At 36.4% G+C, this 25791-nt stretch overlaps 1 protein-coding gene across 1 annotated transcript; it reads right to left on the bottom strand.

The window, feature by feature from the left end:
- Window positions 1-4360: 4360 nt before the first annotated feature.
- Window positions 4361-15135, bottom strand: LOC140158921 (F-box only protein 33-like). The gene is made up of 5 exons (XM_072182193.1): window positions 14231-15135; window positions 11128-11382; window positions 8646-8851; window positions 7063-7323; window positions 4361-4949 (listed from the first exon to the last, which is right to left on the bottom strand). Exons 1-5 carry the CDS (start codon window positions 15055-15057, stop codon window positions 4678-4680), a joined length of 1821 nt encoding a protein of 606 aa, XP_072038294.1. The 5' UTR covers window positions 15058-15135; the 3' UTR covers window positions 4361-4677.
- Between the last annotated feature and the right edge of the window lie 10656 nt (window positions 15136-25791).

Genomic DNA, 25791 nt, shown 5'->3' with positions numbered 1-25791 from the left:
TGAAAATTTGACCCCCATGTGACCTTGATTGGCCCTTCTCCGGAATGCCCAGAAGTTTCAGGAGGTGAGCCCAAGCTAAATTTATTCAGAATCAATTAAAGACCTCAAAATGACTTTCAAAGATTTGGTCATGGGGTCTACAGGCTGGTCCTTTACTAATACCAGGGGGATGACACTCTTATTCACATGTTCATTTACAACGCAAACCTATATTGAATCCCGGTGGTTTGCGAATAATGAAATGTCCGCATCCCTGGATCAATTAAACCCTGGTATGAATTATTTATTAGCTTTCGCCACGATCCGTTTTGCAATAACATTAAAGCACTTCAAATAACAGCCCGTTGAGTCAATGAACTACGCCCTGAAACCGATGGAGTTGTACCCCACAAAGAAGCTGGCCCATTGACCTCTATACAGGTCAGTGAGCTCTCCATACACAAATGAGCAAGTACAATAGGACAAGGCCAGCACCTATGACCTGCTTAGTGACATGTTATTTTGAAGTCTTCTAAAGCTTAATATCTTGAAGATTAGTATTCGTTAGTACATATGGACTGCGCATTTATGATGCAAAATATTAGTTCTTATATAAAATTACAAAATATTGGTATTATGACACACGGTATAGGTGATATATAAAACGACTAATAAAATCATGTCATCATGGCGCCATGTCAAAGGTTCATTATATCCCGTATGTTTGTCTAAATTAATTAATATTTTGAGAACTGTTTCTACACCCATTTAATATGTACTCATTTGGAACCCGGCTTTTTTAAATTTTCATTTCTTTTTTATGTAACAAATTCAGGTTTTTCCATTGCGCTGGGCACTTGGCAATACAAATTTAGGCTAAACGCGAATTAAGAATAGGCGTTTTAGTACATACAGCGCCTAACTCTACCTGAGGACCTAGCCTAAGTCCCATGGGCTCCAAGAATGGCTCTCCATACACAAATGAACAAATACAATGAAGGGTCGCCATTGCTCTCCATACACAAATGAACAAATACAATGGAGAGTCCGACTGCCATGCAAATTAGCCAAGTGTCCTCTCAAGGTATGCTCTGTGCTAATATTATCACACACTAAAACCATGATTTTCCAAATGAAAAATGTGAGACAAATGATCAAGTTCCATTTCCAATTTGCTATTGAGATATTTAGGCCATAAAATAAAAAACGAAGAGTAGGCCGTGAAAGCTGCAATGTGAATTCATTTGCCCAATTTTTTTACAAAATTATAAGTAAAAATATGTTTTACAGGCATGTGGGAAGAATTGTGTAATTAACATTTTGGGTTAGAGGGGAGCCTAGCGATGCTTGCACTTAAATATTGAGACATAAATAAAGCTGACACTTGTATGGATCCTAAAGGAGATCAGCTTGATATAAGGGATGTGCATGATTATTCACCCAAAACTTGTTTTGATCTGTTATTGGCCTGAGCCATACCTGCCAATATTTGAAACTCAGAAAAACAAGCCAACAATGGTTGGTAAGAAAGGAGGGATCCTTTCACTTAAATAAATAAAAGTGGACACAAAATATGAAAAGTGAAAATGTTCACGGAAGTCTCCACACTGTAATAGTTTGAGAATTTTAATGAATTGAGACCGGTCATTTCCTTTGGTAAATTCAATGCATATTGAGCATCTCTGTTCACTAAGATTAGGTGAAAAGGGCCCACTTTATTTCAATCCCTGCAAATTGGGGGGTAGTTTGGCACCATAAAACCTATGGAAATGCAATTTTTGGCTTCCTTCATTTCCTATATAATCAATGAATTAATACTATTAAGAAATACACTGCCATTGTTTAGTTAAATGACTAAAGCTGGAATTACAGTTAGTGAAAAAAAATGTCATTTTGTGTTTAAGAATAAGTTCTGAAAGTTGCCTATTTGCTCAATATAGAACAAAAAATTAAAAGGGGAAACTGTTCTTTCACACACACAACTAACAAATTCAAGCAGAACTGCACAATGTAACTTAAATACTGAAACAAATTGAGCATTTATTAATACAGTTTTCTTATTTAGAAACACTAAAGTACAAACGTTTTGAAATCCTCCCCATTCCCACTATGAATGATATATTGAGTTGCAAGATACAACTTGACCAAACAGTTCTGTTTTCCAATTCCAATTTTTTGGAATTGTTGTGTATATATTACCTTCATATAATATAATGGCCATATGGCTGTGCAGTGCATAGCTGTGCATATTATATGTAACACACACAGATTAAATTTAATCAAGTTATTATCTGGTCCCAAGCAATAAGGAAAGCTAATTAAAACAAAATTGTATAGGGGGTAACATTTTCAAAATGATCTAATTGCAATGAAAATAGTCTCAAAATAACTGAAGAAAACAAAAAATGTATAGTTTGCCATATATACAGGGTTGAGACATTAGGACCTGTTAGCTGTCAAGGTTAATACTATATAAGGTTGTTGAACTTGGGCCCATGATCCTAGAATATGATGACTTCCCAGAGCAAACTGTACCTTTTTTGCATGTAAAAATGAATAATTTGAGAGCATTTTGATTCAATTTGGAGCATTTTGAAAATTTGACACATGATCATTGAAATGCCCTTTGTCCAACACCTCGTTAAATTAGGCATCCTGGAGATACATGACCATTTACTTCCTTATTCCTTCGGACCTGAGGAACAAATATTGATTAAAACTTGATTAATTTAATTACAAATTAAATTTGTCCAAGTGTGCCCTTTTGGCACCAAGCAAAATATTCCATGTTCCGGCTTGTGGAATGGAACAACCCATCTTTTACCTTGTGATTATATTTCAACCATCACACTCACAGACATTATTATTTGTATAACACCTACTATATACCATCTTTCCTCCTCCCTTTCTTCCTTTGATCCTTCCTTTCATCTCTCTCTACCCCATTAAGAGGAGTTTGATCCTCCCTTCCTACACCTCACCCTTCATTACATTATTTTCACATGTTTCACAATTCCACTGATACACAAGTCACAAAACTTGGTATACGATATCATACTCCAATTACACACATTCCTACAGAGTACAGTGAAACATATTATACATGGTGCATATTATTATTTTAACATAATAAATTATGATAATTCATATCACCAGTTATTTCAAATTACTTTCATAACATTTTGAAAGTATACATTATACTACGTATATCATACTCCAATTACACCAAACACATTCTAACAGTCAAACAGGTATATGGTGCATATTATTATTTTAACATTATGATAATTCATATCATCATTATTTAAAATTACTTTCATAACAGTTTGTACAAAACTAGGTATACTATATCATACTGTACTCCAATTACATTGCATTGCAACATCAAATACCTTCTAACAGTAACAGTCAACATCTACATGGTACATATTAATATTTTAACATAATAATTTAAATTATGATTCATATCATTATTTTCAAATTACTTTCACAACATTTTGAATTTTTATGCATCGTTCACACACATTTTTGAGCGAAACAAATTTCCTGAGATGGAGAAATTCCACAGCAGCTGAAGGGAGTATCCCATTATGCTTTGCGGTACCATTATAGAACTGATTGTGCCATAGAAAATGTACACAAAATCCCACACTTCAACTTTCAATTACTCTCTTAAATCAGGGAAGCTTTTGTTTGAAAAAATATCACCCATAGAGTATTGTGAATCTATCAATAGCTCTCAATATCTAAGCGGCTCATGTTTATATTTTGTATACATTTACTATGGAGCAAGCAGATATACTGCAATGCATGATGGGATACTCCTTTCAGCTGCTGTGGAGAAATTCAGTTAACATTAAGAATACTTATGTCAATAGTACCAAATTTAGAAGAGCATAAGAGCAATCTACCATCTTGGTAGGAATACTATGTGATTTTCATATCTTGGAAACACCAATTTCATTTTCATACAGCATCTTGCACCAAACATAGCGTACAGAAATATTAATATTGTACAAAAATATGGGCTTAATGAAACATTCTTAATCAATAATCACATCACATATGGATCAAACATTTAACCACATTCTTTCCAATAAATCCCCTGCCAAGAAAATCTAAATCTTAAAATGTTTTTGTTTGTAATAATTTCCTGTAAAAGAAAGTTTTATATTGATCAGTAAAAATATCTGTATTTACTTACGTCTACGAGGTAAGAATAATCCTAGAAAATATGACCGTCTAAAGCACCCATCATTTGAATAATATTGCCAATTTGACCTTGTAAACTTATAATCATTTGGGGTGGGGTAAAATGTAGGGATCCTTTTTTTACATACATATATCTTCAACTTCATTAAACTTTTTAAAAATAATTTTTAAAGCTAAAGTCCAATACCCCAGCCACACAATGATGTTTTTTTGTTTGTTTTTTTGCATTGTGTCAACATTTTGCAATTATAACACAATTGAAACAAATAAATGTTGTGTTTGCAGTCAATGTTCTATCACTGTATTGTGATGCATTCACAGATGATGAGATAAATCCAGAAAATATTGAGTTGACACACACTCCTAATATCATAATACGATTGTAACACAAATAACCTCTTATGTGACTAGGGTCAAAGACGTTCATTTTGCTAAGCAAATGTCAGGTGCCCTACCTAAGATACTAATATTAAAGATTCCAAAACCTTAAGACACTGGTCCAGTGCCATACTTATTATCAGGTACAAGTGGACTATCCATTATCTCCCATAATGTAAGCTCTGACTCCATGTCATCCAATGGTTGCCACTCTTCTCCCATGCATTTCCTGATTTCTGCAGTGAGGTCTTCCTGGGTGTCGACTGGTTTCTCATAAAGTATACAGGACCCTTGGATACCGAGGACTTTGAGACTGTTGCCACGTAATCTTGTACCCAATCTTGCGATGCCCACGATATCATTCGATGCGATCTGAAATCCTAGTGAATCAAAGTCGGATATAGAACAAAGAAAGAAAATATAAAAACAGCAGAATTACAAACAAAGTGAAAGCTTTTACTCTTTTAGAGTTCCAGCAGAATCCTTGCACACATGCTGACATACTGCATTCCTTCCGTAACCGGGTCATGGAATGCCACATGGAATGACGAAAATTCAATTGACCAATCAGTTAGTTTATGCAGTACATACCCTACAATCATGTAGGCATTAAAGTGTGAAAGAATGCTGGTGGACCCGAGTGGGAATGTTTGTTAACAAAAACAGATCTCACTTTTCAACTTAAGATTCGTTTATCTGTATTTATTTTGTCATAAAGCAATCCAATACATTTTCTGTTCTTCCTTAAGGGATGGGGTATGGACGTTTGGACAGTATTTTTTGTGGGACATGAGAGCACATCAGGCATATCGAATTGCATTCTGAATACGAAGAATGTCCTTCTGATATCAAATAATTTTGATTTTTTGAAATTCGCAATATAATACATATTTTATGGCAAATGATTAAAAAAATTATATTTAACAGTCCTCGAAGGAAACTTTATAAATGTAATGAAGTGTACTTAAAGTGTATGTATCTGGGAAGAAAAGCCTATGATCAATTGAAAATTTTGACCTCTCATATTGAAGATATGGAATTTTTCCCCAAAACACACAAAAAATTAGGTCTTTTGGGGAAAAAATGTATATCAATAATACGAAAGGTCACAATTTTCAATTGATCGTCGGCTTTTCATCCCAGCTACATACACTTTCAGTACATATCATTAGATTTATAAAGTTTACTTCGAGGACTGTTAAATATCAAAATTTAAAAATATCAAATTTGAATAATTTGTCATAAAATTTGTATTATATCGCGAATTTCAAAAAATCAAAATGATTTGATATCAGGACATTCCTCGTATTCAGAATACAATTCGATAGGTCTGGTGTACTCTCAGCTGCCACAAAAAATATGTGAAAACGTCGCTAAACGTTAATATCCCATTCCTTAAAACCATTTGTTGTGCTTTAGTAAATGTGCTATTCCAGTTGAAATCCATACACCTACTATGGAAGACATGCATGACTATAATCCGTCACAGACGGGATGTAGATTTCAAATGGAGGCATCTATTCAGGTAAATGTTGCGCTGTTAGCAGCTGTGTTCATTCAAATGAAATTTCTACTATAAATACTGTCTGGAATGTGGAGAGACAACACATGTCATATTTACATACATTGTACTCTTTACTTTACTGATCACTTTGCATAGAATCCTCCCTTAGGCAATAGAACTATAAATTAGTTCAATCTTTCGATCGAGCATCGATGCTTGGTCGACCTATAGTATTTATGAAATATCAGTTAATTAGCTATAATATTAATTGTTGTAACATTTCAATTTTTGTACATAATGCATTTTCAATACAATTTTACCATTACTTCTGATTAATTAGTTGATAGTTCAATAATAATAAGCATCAAAGCAGCATCGATGGTCGATGCAAAGATCAAAGAAATTTGGCTCTGGTGCCTTACCTATGGTTCATTTGCATCATTGATTGAAACTGACCTGCTATCATGAAATGAGTGTAAAGTCGCAAGTTGGTAGTTTAGACATTCTGACTGCTGAGTTGATATTTTTTCTTTTTCCTGCCCACCTGTACAAGCCAGTAGTATGTCCTTTGTGACCTGCCCATTGTGCCCCCATTTACAAAGGACATACAGACATACTATTGTGAAACAAAGAATACGAATGCAGCAGCCACGACATCTCGAAACTACCAACTTGCGACTTTACACTCATTCTGTGGTAGCATGTCACATATGTGATGCGATCAAGCAAAATCAGTCGGAACTCGGCAATAATGAATTTTCAGTTTCCTATAGGATAGTAAAAAGCATTTACAAAGCTGGATTTTGCAGAAAACCCCATTGAAATTGAACAACTAGTTCCATAGATATGAGCAATTAAAGAGTTTCCAAAACAACAGGAAACAAAAGGAAATATTTCCTTTGTTTAGATATATCGCAAAATCAAAATTTCCGAGTTCCGACTGATTTTGCTTGATCGCATCACATATATTGAAAACTCGTTAAATTCACCTGTGATGATCAATTCAGTAAGATGGTTGCATCGCCATGTTGTCATGACAACAGGATTTTGATCCATGCTTCCAATGTCCATGATGTCCTGATCATCCTTGGCATGAATCAGTTCCAGACGGTGCAGGACATGGTCAAAGTTGCTCTGGAGAAGTCGGAAGATTTGGTCTGGAAGGCTACAGGGACTTGCAATCTTCAGCCAATGGAGAGGTATTGCGGGTTTTTGCAGCACCCTCTCCAGATTGTTTGACGGAAGCTGACCTATGGATGCAGAGATAAGTGGTTTTATTAGAGTGTAAATTATTTGATCAAGTTGAGTCGTAATCTCTTATATCTGGCCATATCGGACCAAGCATTGTCCGGTAAGTGAAAAATTCGGATAAGTGAATTATGTGTACTTTGGATTGAATTATATGTGTTAAAATTGGAACAACACAAAATTACTCAATATGGAGTGATAACAGAAAGGTGGTATTTGAGCACTGTATGCAACATGTCCCCACAATGAACATTGGCCTAATCCTGTCTTAAATATCATGATTCCTGTATACCAAAATTCTATGGACAATCAGCATTGGATTGCCTAAGAGATGCATGGCCTATTGAACCCAAGACCTCATGCATCAGAGGCAAGCACCTTTACTGTTGCACCACTCTCCCTATTCATGCCAATTCAGGGGTAGCGCTAGGTTGCTTTTTGGGGTCCCGGACCCACCAAAATAGAGTTCGGACCCCCTGTTTTAAAATTTTCTGCAAGTTCAGGGGTCCCTGCAGACCCCCAGTTTTTCAATCTAGCGCTATTGCAGACACACTATATGCTGCATTTGTGCAACTCGGACTCACCAAACTCTACTCCAGACCCCCTACTTTTTAATTTTCTGCAAGTTCGGGGATCCCTGCAGACACTGGAGTGTTTAGTTCTAGCGCTACCCATTCATGCCATTAATGGGCATCATGGGTAATCTCATTTAGACCCAAGTGCCTGCTGTGAACTCAGGTGGTGCAATGGTTAAAGCTCTACAAACCGATCATCAAGTCACTTTGACTCCAGTTACCTCTCCAGTCACAATTCTGATCATTCCCACGGATGTAGTAATGAAATATTAAAAGTAAGTCACTATTTTCTTGAGAGAGAACTGTTAAGAACATTAATTTTACCATGGTTAAACTTAAAGTTCTCGACTGGCAATGGAGTGACCAGGTTCAAACCTCGCCAAGTCCTGATTTTTTGCACTCTCTCAACTTATTGCCCAAGCTTCATGAAGTGATTATTTAAGTACATATTATAGTATACATCAACCAAATTTATCTTAGCTCTCTCCACGCAGGTGTCAACTACAGACGACAAGTTTAATTTTTTTTAAATATTCACACATTCAGAATTATCAATTTTCATGACCCTATTTGGAATCAGCATGAAAAATGTATCAAATGAGTACAAACAAACAAGCCTACAATTGGTTCAGTGGTTACAAGATAGCTCATGATATTTTGAGAAAAATCTCAAAACTAGGGACTTTTTATGTTGACGCCAAGAATGGATGGCTGGCATGCAGAGCATTAATTTCAAAATAAACACTTACCAAAACCATAGTGGTAAGACATTCCAACTTGAAGTTGTGGGCTATGAGAAACCATGGCTTCCCATGCTTTATTGGTCATAGCATCTGGTATTGTGAGACTCATATCTTCTACAGCAGTAACAAGGATGACTATGACTTTCACAGGGCAGTGATGTGGTGAAGATAGAATCCCAAGCAGTTCATCTGTTATGTACTGGATGTTCAATCTATTTGTTGAAGATAAATCAATTAAAGCATGGATGTATTAATAATATATTGAAGGTAATACTGACCCCTTTAGTTGCACTTTCTTGAATTTATACACCAAACCTTCAAATCCTACCTTGGTTGGGATATACACTGTGAACAACTATAAAAATAAGTCGAAAAATATTTTACGAAATGTAAAAAGATATGTATAGCCCTATTTGTTTTACCACTGTGGACCAATTTATAGCATCACACATCATTGCATTCAGTCACAATGGTCAATTATGTAAGAAAATAGGCCATTTTAAAAGTTGCAACTGAGCCCATAGCAATCAGGTTTTCCTGTACAAACACATGAATAGGCCTGGCCGGCTGTCTTGTTTGAGAGTTGACTCCTATGGACTCATATGCAACTTTTGACACAGTTTAAAACGGTCTCTTTTTTCACATAATGAACCATTGTGACTGATGCGTGGTGGTTGTGCACCCTGTATACTGTCAATTGCTGCAAACCATTTGGTATGCCATAACATGTGACCTCATATTGCTGCATTAGACATTAGACAGAATTAATCACACAGATTGGGTCATGATCTTTGACTTTTCAAGTCGTACATTGGCAAGGGAAATGAAAATATTTCAGAAGAACAATTTAGGCATCAATCTTCTCAAATTGTCAATTGTCATGCAAAGTGGACCCCTCTGACAATTCAATGGAAATGTGCATTGTTAACGTTTTGTAGTCTAGCTTGAAACATTGATCTCATCATACAATTCCCTATTCCAGAAAAATACATCACTAATACCGTACTGACTCGAGTAGAGGCCCACCCCGTTTTTGGGTGAACATTTGTCAAAATTAGGGGTGGGACTATACTTGAATTTCAAAAAAAAAAAAAAAAAAAAAAAAGGTTTGTTTTTTTGGCTTTGGAGGTTGTGCCTGGACCTAGAGCTAAATGCTAGGATCATTCATGGTTGATTTAAAAAAATAAATAAATTGCAGGCCTATGTGTTTTAAATAAATGTGTACTCATGTCATACTCTATTAATGATTTCAAAATACATACAAATTTTTTTTTTAATTTCTGAAATTTTTCAAAAATTTGGGGGTGGGACTTTACTCGATGGTGGGACTATACTCACGTCAGTATGGTATTATATACTTCATTAATATATTCTTGTTCATTGATTGGTTAAAAGTGGATCACATGACCAAAAATAGTTCTACCATCAGTACTCCTATCCGTAAATAGTACCTCTAAGCCGTAAATAGCATTTTCAATGTCCTGGATGAGCCGTAAATAGTACCTCCAGAGTACCTCCAAGCCGTAAATAGTACTTTGGACCATGCCTTCCGCGTGCGCGCATTCGATGCGACGGAACAGTTCACGCACGTGAAACTGCCATAGCGCGATTTCGCGGTGCTGTAATTGGTTAGCCCTATTTTAGCCTATTCGATTTTTTTAAGGGCAAAATATAGGTTGTGCTTAACTTGGTCGTGCTGTTCACTCAGGATTGAGCTGGAGAGTCAAAACGTCAAATTTGTTTTAACCAATCAATGAACAAAGAACATATTAATGATGTATATAAAACAAATATATACTGCCTTTATTCGAAGTTCTGGTTAGAACTATGGTCCCTCGTTGAGATCAATTAATACCATTTTCCTTCTGGGCTGCGCCTTAGGAAAATAGTACTATTGATCTCACCTCGGGCCCATAGTTTTAACCAGAACCTCTCATGGCAGTTTATATTTGTATACTATATCCTGTTTTAGCCAAATGAAACATAGATAAATCATAATCCTTTAGTAAGTTGTAATTGGCAATGAAAGTCAAATTATAATTTTTGGTCAATTTTTGAAATAAGGGCAAAACCCATGCATTTTAGGGTTTTTTTTGTATGCTACATGTATGAGAATCAAGCCCAAAGACTTGTACAAAGACTGATTTCGAGTTGCATTTTAATTTTTGGAAAACACATTTTCTGATTTCAATAACAAATTATCAAAAATAACATAAAATATTAAAATTATGAGCTAACTCTTAGCCTACACTCAATATTTTGAATGCTTAAGACTTGTGCCAAGTCTTAAAAATTTGTGAGTATAATTATAAGTAAATATGCAAAATTGCATGTTTTAGCCCATTTTCCCTCAAATTGCAAAAATATTAAAATTGGACTTTTATTGCCAGTTAGAACCAACTAAATGATTAGACAATACAAGATAATATCTTTTTTAATTCCAAAAAATTAGTGCTGTATTTTTCTGGAATCTTCAGAAGTACCGTACCTCAGGTCTGTCAGTTGGTTGAGCTGTTTGAAACTACTGATATCCAAATTAGGAACACCTGTCAAGCTTGTACTATGAATCGTATCTGGATCCACATAATACACAGGACAATGTAGAGTCTTGAGTGTCTTCCCGCAGACTTGAGCCACTTGTTGGAGTCTGTTGGCATTCCCTATGATGTCTACAATGTATCCCAACTTGAGATGTTGCATCGATGGAGACTTTTTCAGAAGACCTGCAATCTGTTCCCACATGCTAATAATGAAACACAAGAGACAATCAAGTATGTTAGGCGACAAAAAAGAAAAACTTGTCCTATAGACTGATGGACCTTTCAAGTACGGTAAATTGCCAAAATATGTATAAATTGCAATATTTTTGCAGTTTATATTCCTTGCTTCTCTCACATTTTGTTCAGTCCAAATAAATCCACTTTTTGTCCAAAACAGCTGATTTAATATGCACGGCAGCAATTTCCAACAAACTCAATCCCGCAAACTTGACACACCTCAACCAAATTTAGTGTCTGACATTTTCTTGAAAAGGATGAACCATAGGGCATAGGCAAACTCTTTTTGTTGAAGGGGGAGAGTGATCAAGGTTCCTTGATGGTATCCTGCATCAATACTGTGCGGATAAATATGTATGTAGATGGTGCAACATCCCCGGGGTTCTCATAGTGCATCTTACAATTGACAGTGCATAATGAATTTAATGAAAAATGAAGTACATTTTATCAGTAACAGTAATGTAACTTACGAAACAACTCAAAAGATTGGTGACATCCTAAAACAAAACTAGTTTTGTTTTGAGGAGGAGGTTCAAATTTATGATCCTATAAATTGGCAAAAAACATTGGATTTTACCTTTCTGGCAGGGAGGGAAGGGGTCAGCCACAGAAACCAAACTTTGTTTCATTTAGGATCAAACTTTTGAGTTGCAGGGAACAAACCAACATGTCAATGAAGGGTGCCAGGTTACATCTGAATGAAACTAAAAGTTTTTGTTGGGGAAGAGCAAGGGTAGTTAAAAGTTTCTATTAAGGTTGGTCTGAACCCTGGAATTATGGAAACTTTCGGGCCTCATAACTTCTAAATTGTTGGTCTAAAGTATATAAAAGTATATTTAGAATGGCAAAGACTTGATAAGTTCATCTGTGAGGTCAAATTTGGGCCAAAATGCCATTTTTGGCCCAAAATCCCAATTTCATTTCATCTCATTTTTTTGAATTTTGACCAATTTCACCAAAAATATTTGAAATTTGGGCCAAAATCGGGCTTTTTTATGATTTTTTTTGAAAAATCAGCACTTTTTGACCATTTTTGGTGCAAATTTCTCAAAGTTGGTTGAATGAAAAAAAATGAAAAAACTGGTCCTAGATATTTTGATCTAGTTTTTAAAAATTTAAAAAAAAAAAAATTTTGGCCCAAGAATTTTTTTGTTACGATGCACTTAAAAAGAAGTGGGCCAAAAATGTTATTTTTAGATTTTGGGCCAAAAATGGCATTTTGGCCCAAATTTGACCTCACAGATGAACTTATCAAGTCTTTGCCATTCTAAATATGTATTCTTTTATATACTTTAGACCAACAATTTAGAAGTTATAAGAGGCCCGAAAGTTTCCATAATTCCAGGGTTCAGACCAACCTTAAAGGAGTATTTTGTGATCCTACAATGTAGCATCCTCTATTTATGTCATTTTTCATTAGATATCCACGAAAAAAACCTATTCCCAAAATTTCAGTTGATTCCGATTTTGCGTTCGCAAGTTATGCATGATTATGTGTATTACACTGCTCCATAGGCAATGCGTTGTAATTTCGCTCTGGTGCACCAGAACGAAATTCAAATTTCACGATATCTTTGCTAAACGAATTAATCTGCAAGAAATATTTTGTACATAAACATTATGTAGCGCCCAGAGGTTTCCAGTGATATAAAAATCTCAACTTTTTTTGAGAAAAGTAGGGGGATGTCCAAGTCCCAAGTAAGTCAAGTCATTTTGAAAAAGTTGCAAGTCAAGTCAAGTCACAAGTCATCAAATCACAAGTCAAGTCACAAGTCACTACAAGTCCTCCAGTTTTGTGTTTGCTGGGACAGTACTCCGAGTTTTCAACCCGACATACTTTTACTTCCTACGCCGAGCCAGTGTCGCTGAATGAGGGCACTATTTATTTATGTATTTATTTATTTCCAGTTCAGGTTATGCCGGACACGAGGCCCGCCAGCGGATAATTCATTAATGTAATTGTAGGCCTATTAATATTCATAAATTCTATCCATAAATTTCAATTTACAGGAAAGTAACCTCAGACTTGCGTTGGTAGCAAGTCAATTTTTTCAAGTCCAAGTCCAAGTCATTTTGTCTAAGTCACAAGTAAGTTAAGTCATTTTGCAAAAGTTGCAAGTCAAGTCACAAGTCCCCAAAATAGTGACTTGAGTCAGACTCGAGTCCAAGTCACACGACTCAAGCTACATCTCTGGATGAAGCTGTAGATCACGAAATGCCCCTTTAAGGGCTCTGTCACCCACCTTTGCACAGTATTTTTTAGTGGAACATGAGAGCACATCAGACATATTGAATTGCATTTTAATTTCTGAATACAAAGAATATCCTTCTGATATAATTTAGAGTTTTTGAAATTTATGATATACAAATTTGTAATGACAAATTTTATGGCAATCATGGATCATTTGCTTTGTTCCTTAGTAGTACTACACCCCTGGCCAATTTTGTGCCTATTTTTGCATTTTTCTCAAAAATTATAGCGCATTGGGGACAAGTAAGGTACCGGTATGTATATTTAGGGGCAAGGACTACAACTACTGCACTGGACATTATATTTCAGCACAGACAACAGTTGTGGAGTTACAGTCAAAAATGAGGGAAAACTAATATTTGATCAATAAATCAATAACTACTTGCTTTGAGTTGCTGAATTTTCAGTACAGGAGTTGTAGTCCTGTGACCTTGCCCCTATAATATACATATCTAACTTGTCACCAATGTGTTATAATTTTTTATAAAAATGCAAAAATAGGCACAAAATTTGCCAGGGGTGTAGTACCCCCTTAATTTACTTGTTTGAATGCTAGTGCATACCGTTTCTCTGTAAGTAATCTTTGGCTTTCTTGGAACTGATTAATGAAACTTATAGCATCTGGAACAATGTATACAGTAATTTCAGGTATTTTGAACTCCAAGGTCTCCAAATCTTTACAATGATCGCTAACTTTCTGCAATATATTCGGGACGCGTGAAAGCACATTGTGCATGGACCTGTAATAGTACCGCAAGTCCTCATCATCACTATAGTTACCAATAAGTTTAGGTATTGGTGTACCACTGATATACTCTTTCAAGTGTGGAAGAGTAAAGGGGTAAATGCTCAGATTCTGAACATATTTTCCGCATCGCTCTATCGCAACTTCTGCTCCCTTCCAAGATTCGTTGTTTTCTAGCCAACATGATTCTGAGGAGCACAGTTGAACATCTCGCCATAGATTTGGGTAGAAGTAGCATTCTCTCCATTGCTTACAAGTCAAAGATGCTTGTCTTCGTTCAATTGGATCAAGATAAGCATAGACTTGAATGAGAACCGCATGAGGCAGATGATTCCAATGCTTGTTATCTTCATCTTCCTTCAAACTCTGATCATTAAAGTTAGTATCTGAATCGGGTTCTGAATCCAAATCGCGACTGCACTTTCGTTTGACAGACTTTATACTGTCATGACTGTGAGTGTCAGTACTTTTGTCGTTTGCATTTTCATCAGTGTTGTTAAGCTTACTGCTGGTCACTGTGTCACTAGCATGATGATCACCCGTGCCAGAAGCAACCTCATCTTTGTGACAACGCGAACTGGCCGCCGAAATGTTGCCATTGTTCTGGTCCTCTTCATGTTTACGCTTTCGTCGTTGACAAGACATTGTTTCCACTTCTAAACTACAATATGTTTTGAGGAAAGTGCCGGGAGAAATCAAAATCTAAATCTGGCCTGTGATTGATTGTCCTACAGGCTGTGTATAACACTTGGTATCGGTGGCCAAATGCGCTACAACTTTATTAAACAGGGTCAGCTGGGAGGGGGAAAGCCCCCAAGGGGAAAGCCGCGGGATGGACAGGGTTGCGATTAGGTGCAGGTGTTCTGTTTTGGGGTTTCTGGCCAAATTAGCCTCATAGGACCTATTTGGTCATTTAAACCTAAAATTTGCCCATTTTTGAGCACTTTGGGCGCATTTCTTCCACTTTTGCACCATTTTTTACCAGTTTAACTTCAATATGTCAAAAAGTTTCGCACAAAAAATCTATTCTGTAGACAAAGGGTGCTGCATTCACTATACTTCAAGACATTTTTCCCATTGACCCCATTCCCCCCAATGTCAAAAAGAAATCTATGCCACTGCTGGTGGTATGTGCAAAACCAAACAATTTGCATAATATCTAACTTTGAATATGCAAAAATAGGTATAGTAGGCTACTTTTGCAATGAAAAAATTAAATTATTTTGCTGAAAAATGCTTCAGTTCGTTCATAACGTTCATGTTGTGAATAAGGGTGCATAATTTATCTGTTGCTGGAAAACAGTAACCCTTCATGTACTTTTAGGTCCAAACATTGTCATTTTCTCATATTCCCAATTGAATTCCGGGTAAAACCCAGTAGCGTAGCCAGCGGGGTAGTGGGGGGGGGGGGCAGAGTGCCCCCTGACAACATTGTCATTTTCTCATATTCCCAATTGAATTCCGGGTTAAACCCAGTAGCGTAGCCAGCGGGGTAGTGGGGGGGGGCAGAGTGCCCCTGACAAAAAATGAAAGAAAAAAGTGCCCCTCTGAAACAAAAAAAAAAAGAGAATATCTGGAGGGCAAAGGAAAAGAAAAGGGTCAAGGGCAGCCCGATCATGGGCCAAAGTAGTGTAAAATACAATTTTTTTGCACACTGCACATGCACATTGTCACTATAATTTAAAGCCCTTTTTATCCCGATCATGGGCAAAAATAGTGTAATATACAAAATTTTTAGAAGCTCGAAGATATGTAGAGTATCTCTAAAAAACAAAACCGGTATGTATTGCATGATGCAACTGCAATTTTTTCCCGTTTGTGCCCCTAAAAAATTTACTTTCCCCCTCTGACCAAGAAAGCTGGCTACGCTCCAGAAGTGGAAAAACATGCATCTAGAAATAGGTATCCTCCAGATATGGAAATCATACTGAATATTAGATTATAAACTCCATATAGGAAAGTCCCATGCCTGAACCTTCCAAGTGTACATAAATTTGGCTGACACAGGTACTAGGTAGTGTTTGAACTTGGACGACATCGCTCATCTGATGAGCATACACTACACCAAGCTTTCAACTTGCCAGTGCTTACACACAATCTCCCTTTTGTGTATACGCTTGCATTATTTTTGAGGTCGCTTATGCACCCTACATTTATCGCCAACCCCCATGTCCAATATGCAGAGATGCCACTAAAGTTTCACTCAAAAACCAGAAACTGGTGAGAAAAACCTGAAAAAGCATATCATCAGACAGAAAAGCCCCAAAACGGACTGAAAATGAATAAAACCCACAGGAATTACTCACAAAAAACCTGAATTCAGGCTAAAACCTGAAAAGTGGCATATCTGAATATGCCTAGGCTTACATGTACACTGTATGTATTGAACTGATAGCCTTGGGTACATTGTTTCAAGATTATGATTGAAATGTTGTATTTTGCTGGAACTTTATTCCCCATTTTAGTTCTTGTATTTACTCACACAGTCATAATAATTCCATTGTACAACATATCACATTGTATAGAAACATTAGTTTTATTATCCACCATACACATACAATGGAGGCATAAACATTTGAGATTGTTGAGGCTATATAATATGACACATCATTGGATCTACTTGGACAGTGAGATCCAGATCACTTTATATAACTTAAAGGACTTTTAGAATCATAACATGTTGCGAGTGGGTCCACAGCACTGACATATGCTGAACTGTTGACTTTTAAGAATTGTCACTTGAGGGTCCTCTCACTAATGCCCATTCTCCCCATGTATGTAGTTACTCCATTTCCGGAGTTTCTGCGCCCGAGCGCAAAACCTCCAAAACCAGAGGTTCGTATAACGTGCACAGAAACTCTTGGTGTGGTGGTTTATTAATTATAATATTAGTTACTGTCATCCATGCGCAGAACCTTCGGAAATGGAGTAACTTCATAACTCTTCTCCCCCATGAATTGGCACTTGGGGGTCCTCTGACTAATGCCCCCTCCTCCTTGTGAATTGCCACTTGGGGTTCCTTTGACTAATGTCCCATCCTCCCCCATGAATTGCCACTTTGGGGTCCTTTGACAATGCCTCCTCCCCCATGAATTGCCACTTGAGGGTCCTCTGACTAATGTCCCTCCTCCCCCATGAATTGCCACTTGAGGGTCCTCTGACTAATGTCCCTCCTCCCCCATGAATTGCCACTTGAGGGGCCTCTGACTTATGCCCCTCCTGCACCATGAGGTCATTGAGAGATTCCAAGTTGCAAATATGTCTCATGCCTAGCAGGGCAATTTTTAAAAGAACAAGACATTGTACTCACAGAGCGCGGCCCTTAGCCAGAAATCTATTGAAAACTTATTTCAAAAGGGCCCATTCATGTTCATTTTTTTCACTGGGACTTATGCTGGTTTCATACTACCCTGCCGCTTGCCGCTGAGCGGTGTGGCGCACTCGCATTGCAGACAAACGGACACAATAAAGGCTTGTCATTGGTTGAAACGCCCTGCCGCTTGCCGCAGCGGCAGGAAAGTATGCTGGAGGCTTTAGTGCAAAGGAGCCTCAAAAAAGCCCTTAAAAAAACACAACAGTACACACATAGGTAACTAACTAGCCATTAGTTATACCTGGAAATGCCTCTTCTTTTCTCTTCATATATTGTGTAATGATGGAACATGAAAATAATTGTCAAACATAGTTTCAAAACTCAGTGAAAGCATATATGAGAGCAGTGTCTTAGCTAGCCACCTGTCTGGCCGTCATTTTAGACGGGGAGTTTGCTCCTGGGACGGGCAAAATTAATGCCTTTGACAGATGCTACATTATAATTGTAGGTGTTTGGAAAGTCTATTGACCTTTTTAGTAGACCAGGTTTGTAAAACAAGGCTATAGCAGCACATATTTGAAACCCCAATGGGCTGTAGAATTCTGGTAAATGTTTAAAGGTCAAATTGGGACAGGCAAATTTATTCAAATGACGGACAAACCTGAATTTCTAGCTAAGACCCTGTAGAGCAAAGTTCACAAACATTCCAAGGCACTAGATTTTCCAATAATGAAAAAGATAACCCACAGCATGGGATGGATCATCCTAGATTATGTATCATTTTGGATCACCTGTTTGTTCATCAAATCACAGATCCATACACTCACATGCATTAAGCTTTAGCAAATACTCAATTTGGGATGCATGATATTGAAACAAGCATGTTATTTCTCATCTTTTATAGTTTGTGAAATAAAGTTGATGCTGATCTTTTGTGAATACCAGCTGTAATTACCAAAAATATTTTTTTTGGGAAGGGTGAATGGAGACAAAGTGAATTTCAGGGGGTCGTCAAAAAATCATGAAATTTCCACAAAATTTTTATTGGGAGCAACTGGGGGTCAAGATCTCTGACTGGGGCATCACCACTGTGCATAAAACATAATCAAGAAATCCAAAAATCTGAAATTGTAATACTCCTTGTGCACACATGGCAACTCATCAAATGCTGATCCTTCTCTCTTATAAAGCTTCAAAAACTAACATACTAAAGTCCTTTTGTGAATACCAGCTGTAATCACCAAAAATATTTTTTGGGGGAAAGGGGAATGGCGACAAAGTGAATTTCAGGGTGTCAAAAAATCATGAAATTTCCACAAAAATTTTATTGGGAGCAACTGGGGATCAAGATCTATGACTGGGGCATGGCATTGTAATACTCCTTGTGCACACATGTAACTCATCAAATGTGCAAAAATACTGTCAATACCCTGTATAAGGTGAAGGAAAAGGGGGGGGGGGCAACCGTCACTCAGAAGACCTGTTACTCAGAAGGCCCACTATTCAGAAAACCCAAATTCTGAATAGTGGGCTTGTTTTCATTTAAAATGACCCGCTAACCAGAATACCAGAAAATATTTTCTGAGTAGCAGGTATTTCTCTGAGTAGCGGGCCCTTTGCACACCCTGTTGTGCGTGACTGTAAGAGGATCTAGGCTGTATACAAAGACACATCCTTTGTGTGTGTGAGTTACATTGTTTTGCTTTGTTGTTAGTTAAAACCATATAAAAGGCCCAAATATAGATCAAAATATACAGCCTTAGGACTGGCCACCTGTAACAAATTCAACAGATGGTAGCTTGCAACAAAAGCATTTTGAGGTTTAAAATTTCTTTTCCATGTACAATCTTTTTGCAGTCATATAATGATTTACATGTGTTCAATTGACCAAGATGCAATGTTTTAACTGTTCCATTGCACAACAAATTTCTAAATGCCATTTCTGTTCAATTTTTATCCTCTTTCAGCTTGACAAAATATGAAAACAGGGCTCAGCAACCAGGAGCATAGCCATACTTTTAGTGTGTGTGTGGGGGGGGGGGCCAAATTTTCATCCCCATTTGTCAATTTTTGTCCCATTTTGATTCATTTTCTTATGACACATAACTCTTTACTATCCCCATTTTATCCCTGGAAAATGTCTGTGGTGGGCACTTTGCTCCCTCCCCTACTCTCCCAATTTAAAACCACAGCAACTGCAGTCCAACTTAATTTAACTGACCTTATCACACCATATTATGTAAAAAGCACCAAACAAAATTTCACTACTAAGGAAGCTGAATTTTAGTTTACTATCTACAAAATATATTACATCACTACATATGACAAAGATATATACTTAAAATATGTTCTAAAATGATTTATTAAACTACTTCAAACCCACTTACTACCCATCTGCATTGCCTAAAGGCTCAACACACATATGTGATGTGTCATGTCAAAAGGAGACACTTTTGGGCAGGTTATCAAATTTGAGGTTTTTACATATCTTAAATATAGAGATAGCTGTTTTCCCCAATGAAATCTGCCATTCCTTAGCGAAGATATTGAGTTTGTAAGTTATGGTATTATAAAATTGGAAATTGAGATATTGGCCTTTAAAAATATTATTGACAATGTTGAGGGTAGGAATTACCTTGAAAAGTGTCGTAAAAAATACAGGATGCCAGTTATATTCCGGTCTGAAACCATCAGACAATATTTTAAACATTAATAACATCATAAATTCGCAACAAACCTAAATTGTGAAAAAATCACCCCGGGCAGATTTTTGGCTATTTCTCCATTTATGATCCTGCCCAAAAGTGTCTCCTTTTGACATGACACGTCACATATCTGGTCAATTTCACACATCAACCATGCTTAATAACCCATCATTAAACAACATTTAAACAAAAATGTTTTATTCATTCCTAAAAAAACAAGAGCTAATCAGTAACAATGAATTTTGGTAATCTGATATGCCACCCAGTGTAACACCCTGGCCCAGCAAACACAAAACATTTTGGACATCATTTGCAAAAGGTTATAAAACGTTGCCAGAAAATGTTTAAATGTCAGGTTTTATATAAAGGATATATAAATGGTATAAAATGTTTCATAACATTTAGAAACATTTGTTAATAACCTACTGCATATTTTCTAATAAGTGTTGACAAAATATTTGGCAAAAAATGTTTGCAAAAAATATTTTACAATAACATTCTGATAACATTTTTAAAATATTGTTGTAGTGTGTTTTCGTGACCTTTATATTACCCGACATTTTAAATGTTATTAACCCTATTTTATACCCCCCCCCATCAAAGAATGGCTTAATATGCATATCAAAAGATATATTTACACAAATAAGGTCTTATCTTTTGAACAGTTTTTATAATTTATCACTTCTCTATCCACAAAAAAACTTTTTTCCTAATATAACTATTTTGTGCCATATGGCACAAAATGGCTTAATATGCATATTATAAGAAGATATTTACACAAATAAGGTCTTATCTTTGAACAGTTTTTATAATTTATCACTTCTCTATTCACAAAAAAACTTTTTTCCTAATATAACTACCATTTACTCATCATAAAATGGTTTTAGATGTTGGGATCTTGCGCATTTTTAGGCCAAATTTTGCCCTAAAAATAGCCCCAAAATGTCCATAAACATTTTAAATATAGTCCAAATTAACTTGGATTTCTTTTTATCATGTGTAGAAACATGGCAGTGTATTGAACTGCATCAAAATGCCACACGGATGTACTCATACACTTCAAAAATGTAATTCAAAATATTTTTTTCATCATATTTGGCTATGAGCTCATTAATTATTCATGAGCTAATTTGCTTAAAGTCCAACCTTGCCAATGCATGATATGCCAAAATATTGGTTTTTACCCAGCCGATAACACTGCAACAGAGTAGTTTAAAATTTTGTACTTCCACACCAGTACACCACTCAAATATACCACTTTTGTGGGGGGTAATAGAATAGGGTTAAAATGTTTTAATCTAAACCAAACCCCAAAATATGACTTATCAAAAACGCTTTTTGTGTTTGCTGGGGGGTCTAACCCCTCTGAAGTTACTTACCATACACAGATTAAAACATACCGGATTGTAAAATAGCCAAAGGATCAAATACAAATAATCACTGCATGCTCACGCTTGTGTATAAAAATTCTTCAAACAAACCTCAATATAATCATCTTAATACAATAATTTTATATTTTGGGGGTCTTTAAGCATATCATAACAAAAATCTACCATATTTCCTCGAATAAATGCCCCGGGGCGATGCATTTTCAAGCGGGGGGTTATTAGAGGTCATTTTTGGCACGACAATTCCCGTTAAAATCATTAGGTAAGCTTAAAAGTCACACTAAAATGACGAACTTTTAACTAGAAACACTGACTTTTGGTTCACTTCCGGGTTTCCGATGCAGATTTTCACCAATTATTGCTGCTATTATCGACCATTTGAGCAACTTGGTAAGCTTACTACACAAGATAGCATGGAAATATCGGCATTTTTGAAACATCTTGGTTGAAAAAATTGGTGGGGCGTTTATTTGAGGGGGGCGACTATTCGAGGAAATACGGTATATGCTTATTAACATAACTTGGGAGAGTTGAAGGTGACAAAAACAAATTGAGTAAAAAAAAGAGATATACAGTTATTGTATTAGCATGATGATATACAAACTATTTCACTACTCACTAAATCTGCATGTACAAAAGTAAGTAAAATCCTGTCCTATCAACTCTTTTGAAAGCCCTTTTAAAGCTTAAATACCCAAAGGCACTCACATAGCAATGAAATTGCTAATAAGGCACAATACTTGCTAGTCCAACAAGTAGCAATTCATTTTTCTATACACAAATCCGACTTGACACATTCCTACACCTCACTGGCGGCCATAGCTGGGGGCCTTCCATCCATTTTTCGTGACACCAGTATCACAGGCGTGCAGCGTTTACCGCTCCCGTGACGCCGTGCAAATGCTACGCGCTGTGATGCGCTCGCGATAGTGGGCGTCTTTGATCGCAATCCAAACAAACTAAGCTAGTTTGGTGCGGATGGCCCGCAGCTATGGCCGACTTAATCCTGACCATTACTTGGCTCGTCGGATTCGTCTATACCAAGGAACCATGATTTTTTTTAGTGTTACCATAAAACATTTGGTAAAACTTGGAGGAAATAATACATGTGTACAGCAACATTGCATTTTTAAGCACATACGAGGGGGTATCAAAAAGTTTTAGAAATCGCCCAGAAGTGAAAGAGCTATACCAATGAAATTTTGTCAGTGCAATCACTGGTCCTTATGTACATTATGGTCCAAAAATGATCACATAAGTATGTTTACTTTTACAATAACCTGCTGCCCCAGTTACTGCGCATAAACTGCAAGATTGAGAGAATTGAGGCAAGCAGCATTATTAAGATCCTGCTTTTGAAGGGTTGCAGTCCCTAGAAAATTGATGATGAAATGAAAGTTATCTTCGGTGGTGATTGTGATATGTCACTGTCGCTTTTTGGAAAAGGAATTTTTATTTTATCACAGATTTTCTGGGCACTGTAACCCTTAAAATGGAACTTAATCATGCTGCATGCCTCAATTTGCTCCATTTTGCTGGTTATGCGGTTACATAGGCAGGTAGTGACATCTAGCTCCTGTAAAAAAAAGTAAACATACTTATGAGACCATTTTTGCACCATAGTGTACATAAGGACCAGTGGTTGCACTGACAAAATTTCATTGATATAGCTCTTTCACTTCTGGGCGATTTCTAAAACTTTTTGATACCCCCTCGTACATGTAGTTACAGTAGATATACTGTAGAATTCCGTCTACAGGCATGTATGCTGCTAAATGAGTGAGTTTTTTTGACAAAAGAGAAAACAAAAACATCACAATAGATTGGTCTTACAATAAGACATGTTTCTACAGCTGCCTGTATCAGTAATATAGTTGCTCAAACTCCTTAATAATGTTTTTGTGGCAGGTGTCTGCCTTTTGTCTCTTTTGTTAAAAAAAATGCTCATTTAGAGGCATATATGCTTGTAGACTGAATTCTATGGTATCATCTTTCTGGTGACCCAAACATCACAATGATTACATTCAAACAATGGCACATTCTGGCTCCAGTGTATGCTATTTTGGAGCATGATAGCTGGATGAATTGGAAACATTGCACCCTCTTGCTGCAAATTTCACAAGGTACAACACTGCCTGTATAGCCAATTGTAGCAGAGCCTTGTGCTCTATAAAGGCTTGTTTCAAATCAGTACCATGTTTCGATGTGTTAGGTCAGATATTGATACCCCGATACAGAAATACATTTTCACATGTTGTTACGTAACATTTATGCCCATTCAAAAAGTCCGCAAAATAAAACCCTCGATCAGGAAGGTACAGAACTTATTTTCCCCCTTACTAGCCGCTGTGCATTATTTGGCAATGTGCCACAATTTGAGGATCCTTGCTGTAGGCAGGCCGCGTTGGAACATACCCATTAATTAGTCTATCCGCTTTACTCTCATGGATAGTGGCACTTTAGAATTCTCTACATTTGAAAGTGGCACTTGAGGAATTTTGATACCCCCTCCATGGAATTTAGTTGAGAATCCCTGGTATACAGTAATAAAAGATTCAATAGCATTCTGAAAGACTGGCACTCCTCAGCTTGGCTTTTACTTCAACATATAGCAGCCTAACGCAGATCAATTATGGGCAAAAAGAAGAAATCATTCACCAAATTTTGTCACAAGTGCCCTTCTCTTAATTTCTGGAACTCCACCATCTTAAATTCCTAATTGCACACACAATGATTATCAAATAATGATAAATAGATTTTTAATACAGAAAAATATACATTTAATTTAACAATGATTTAAGTACACCACTGGCCAAACATGGAATTACACAAGGCATTATTTGTCTTAAGGGCAGAGTAATGGGAGAGAACATGGACCTTTTCCAACTTCATTATTTATTAAATTTACATCTACATAAAACTATATTTTTGGAAAGGAAATGCATTGAGGAATCCTATAGAGGTAGTCATTGTGACGTCAACACTGCCATCTTGTGGGTACAGAGTGCTTTGTTGCTAAGATCACCATGTTGACGCTTGACCGAAGAGGTGCGTCATGCGCTGCGACTTCCGCGTAATCGTACAATGTCTAACACATTATATGCAGAACGGCATTACCCACAAGATGGCGGATCCAGCGGAAAAGGTTGGAGGTCTCTATGGTAACATTAATTGTTTTTGCTATAGCTGTCTTGAGCCATGTGACTTTTTTTAAAGTACTTAGGAAAGAGTGATATTTTCAAAAGTTTGATTTTAGTGTTAGTAAGTATCAAGAAATTCCAGCGTGGAAAAATGAGCCTCCCTTTACTCTGCCCTTAAGATGGGAATGTGAATTTCCACTAAATTCACTCTTAGTCTATCAATGAAATGATATATTAATGAAACATTATATGTTTAATTGCTATACTGTTTCATTGATAGACAACTAGCTGTTTCTAAAACGAATTATAAATATAAAAAACACACTTTAACTTTACAATCCAAGGCTTTATATCTTAACCATAAGAAAGCACCAATGATACCTTAAGACACATTATTTTGATTTGCAAAATTCCCTTGTTTCTGGCAAACATTATTTGAAGAGTGCAAAAGGCAATAAACACCATTTTAAAACTTTTTTGTGAAGGCTGCCAATATCTGGCCTATAATGCTAGATTTTAATAATTGACAGCCTACATTAAACAATCCAATGTACTCTTTTTGAAACTATGATCAACAGCACAAATTTTCTTATCATTTCTTTTGACAAGTTAATGTGCCTATAATATTTCAAATTGAGAAAAATGGTATGTTGCTTTTTGCATAGATCTGAACTCTTCATTTGGACTATATTATTACATTCTAGTTTCCCAATGAATACATTTGCACCAGGCCGGTACACAAAATTGTTGTGGTACAAAATTTGAAAAAGTGGAGCTTTTTTCCAGGGGGAACATTTTTCAAAAGTGGACCAAAAAAGCATAAAAAACTTTTT

Source organism: Amphiura filiformis, chromosome 8, assembly GCF_039555335.1.
Source record: "Amphiura filiformis chromosome 8, Afil_fr2py, whole genome shotgun sequence".
NCBI lineage: Eukaryota > Metazoa > Echinodermata > Ophiuroidea > Amphilepidida > Amphiuridae > Amphiura > Amphiura filiformis.
Note: the sequence above shows the minus strand (reverse complement) of the source record. Positions and strands in the feature narration are given on the sequence as shown.

Excerpts from the sequence above, each read along its gene's own strand:
- LOC140158921 (XM_072182193.1), bottom strand. The coding sequence starts at position 15,057 with ATGTCTTGTCAACGACGAAAGCGTAAACATGAAGAGGACCAGAACAAT. Across the intron at positions 11,383-14,230 it reads AGATTACTTACAGAGAAACG|CATGTGGGAACAGATTGCAG; the intron begins GTATGCACTAGC and ends TTTCATTATTAG. Across the intron at positions 7,324-8,645 it reads GTCTTACCACTATGGTTTTG|GTCAGCTTCCGTCAAACAAT; the intron begins GTAAGTGTTTAT and ends CTGCATCCATAG.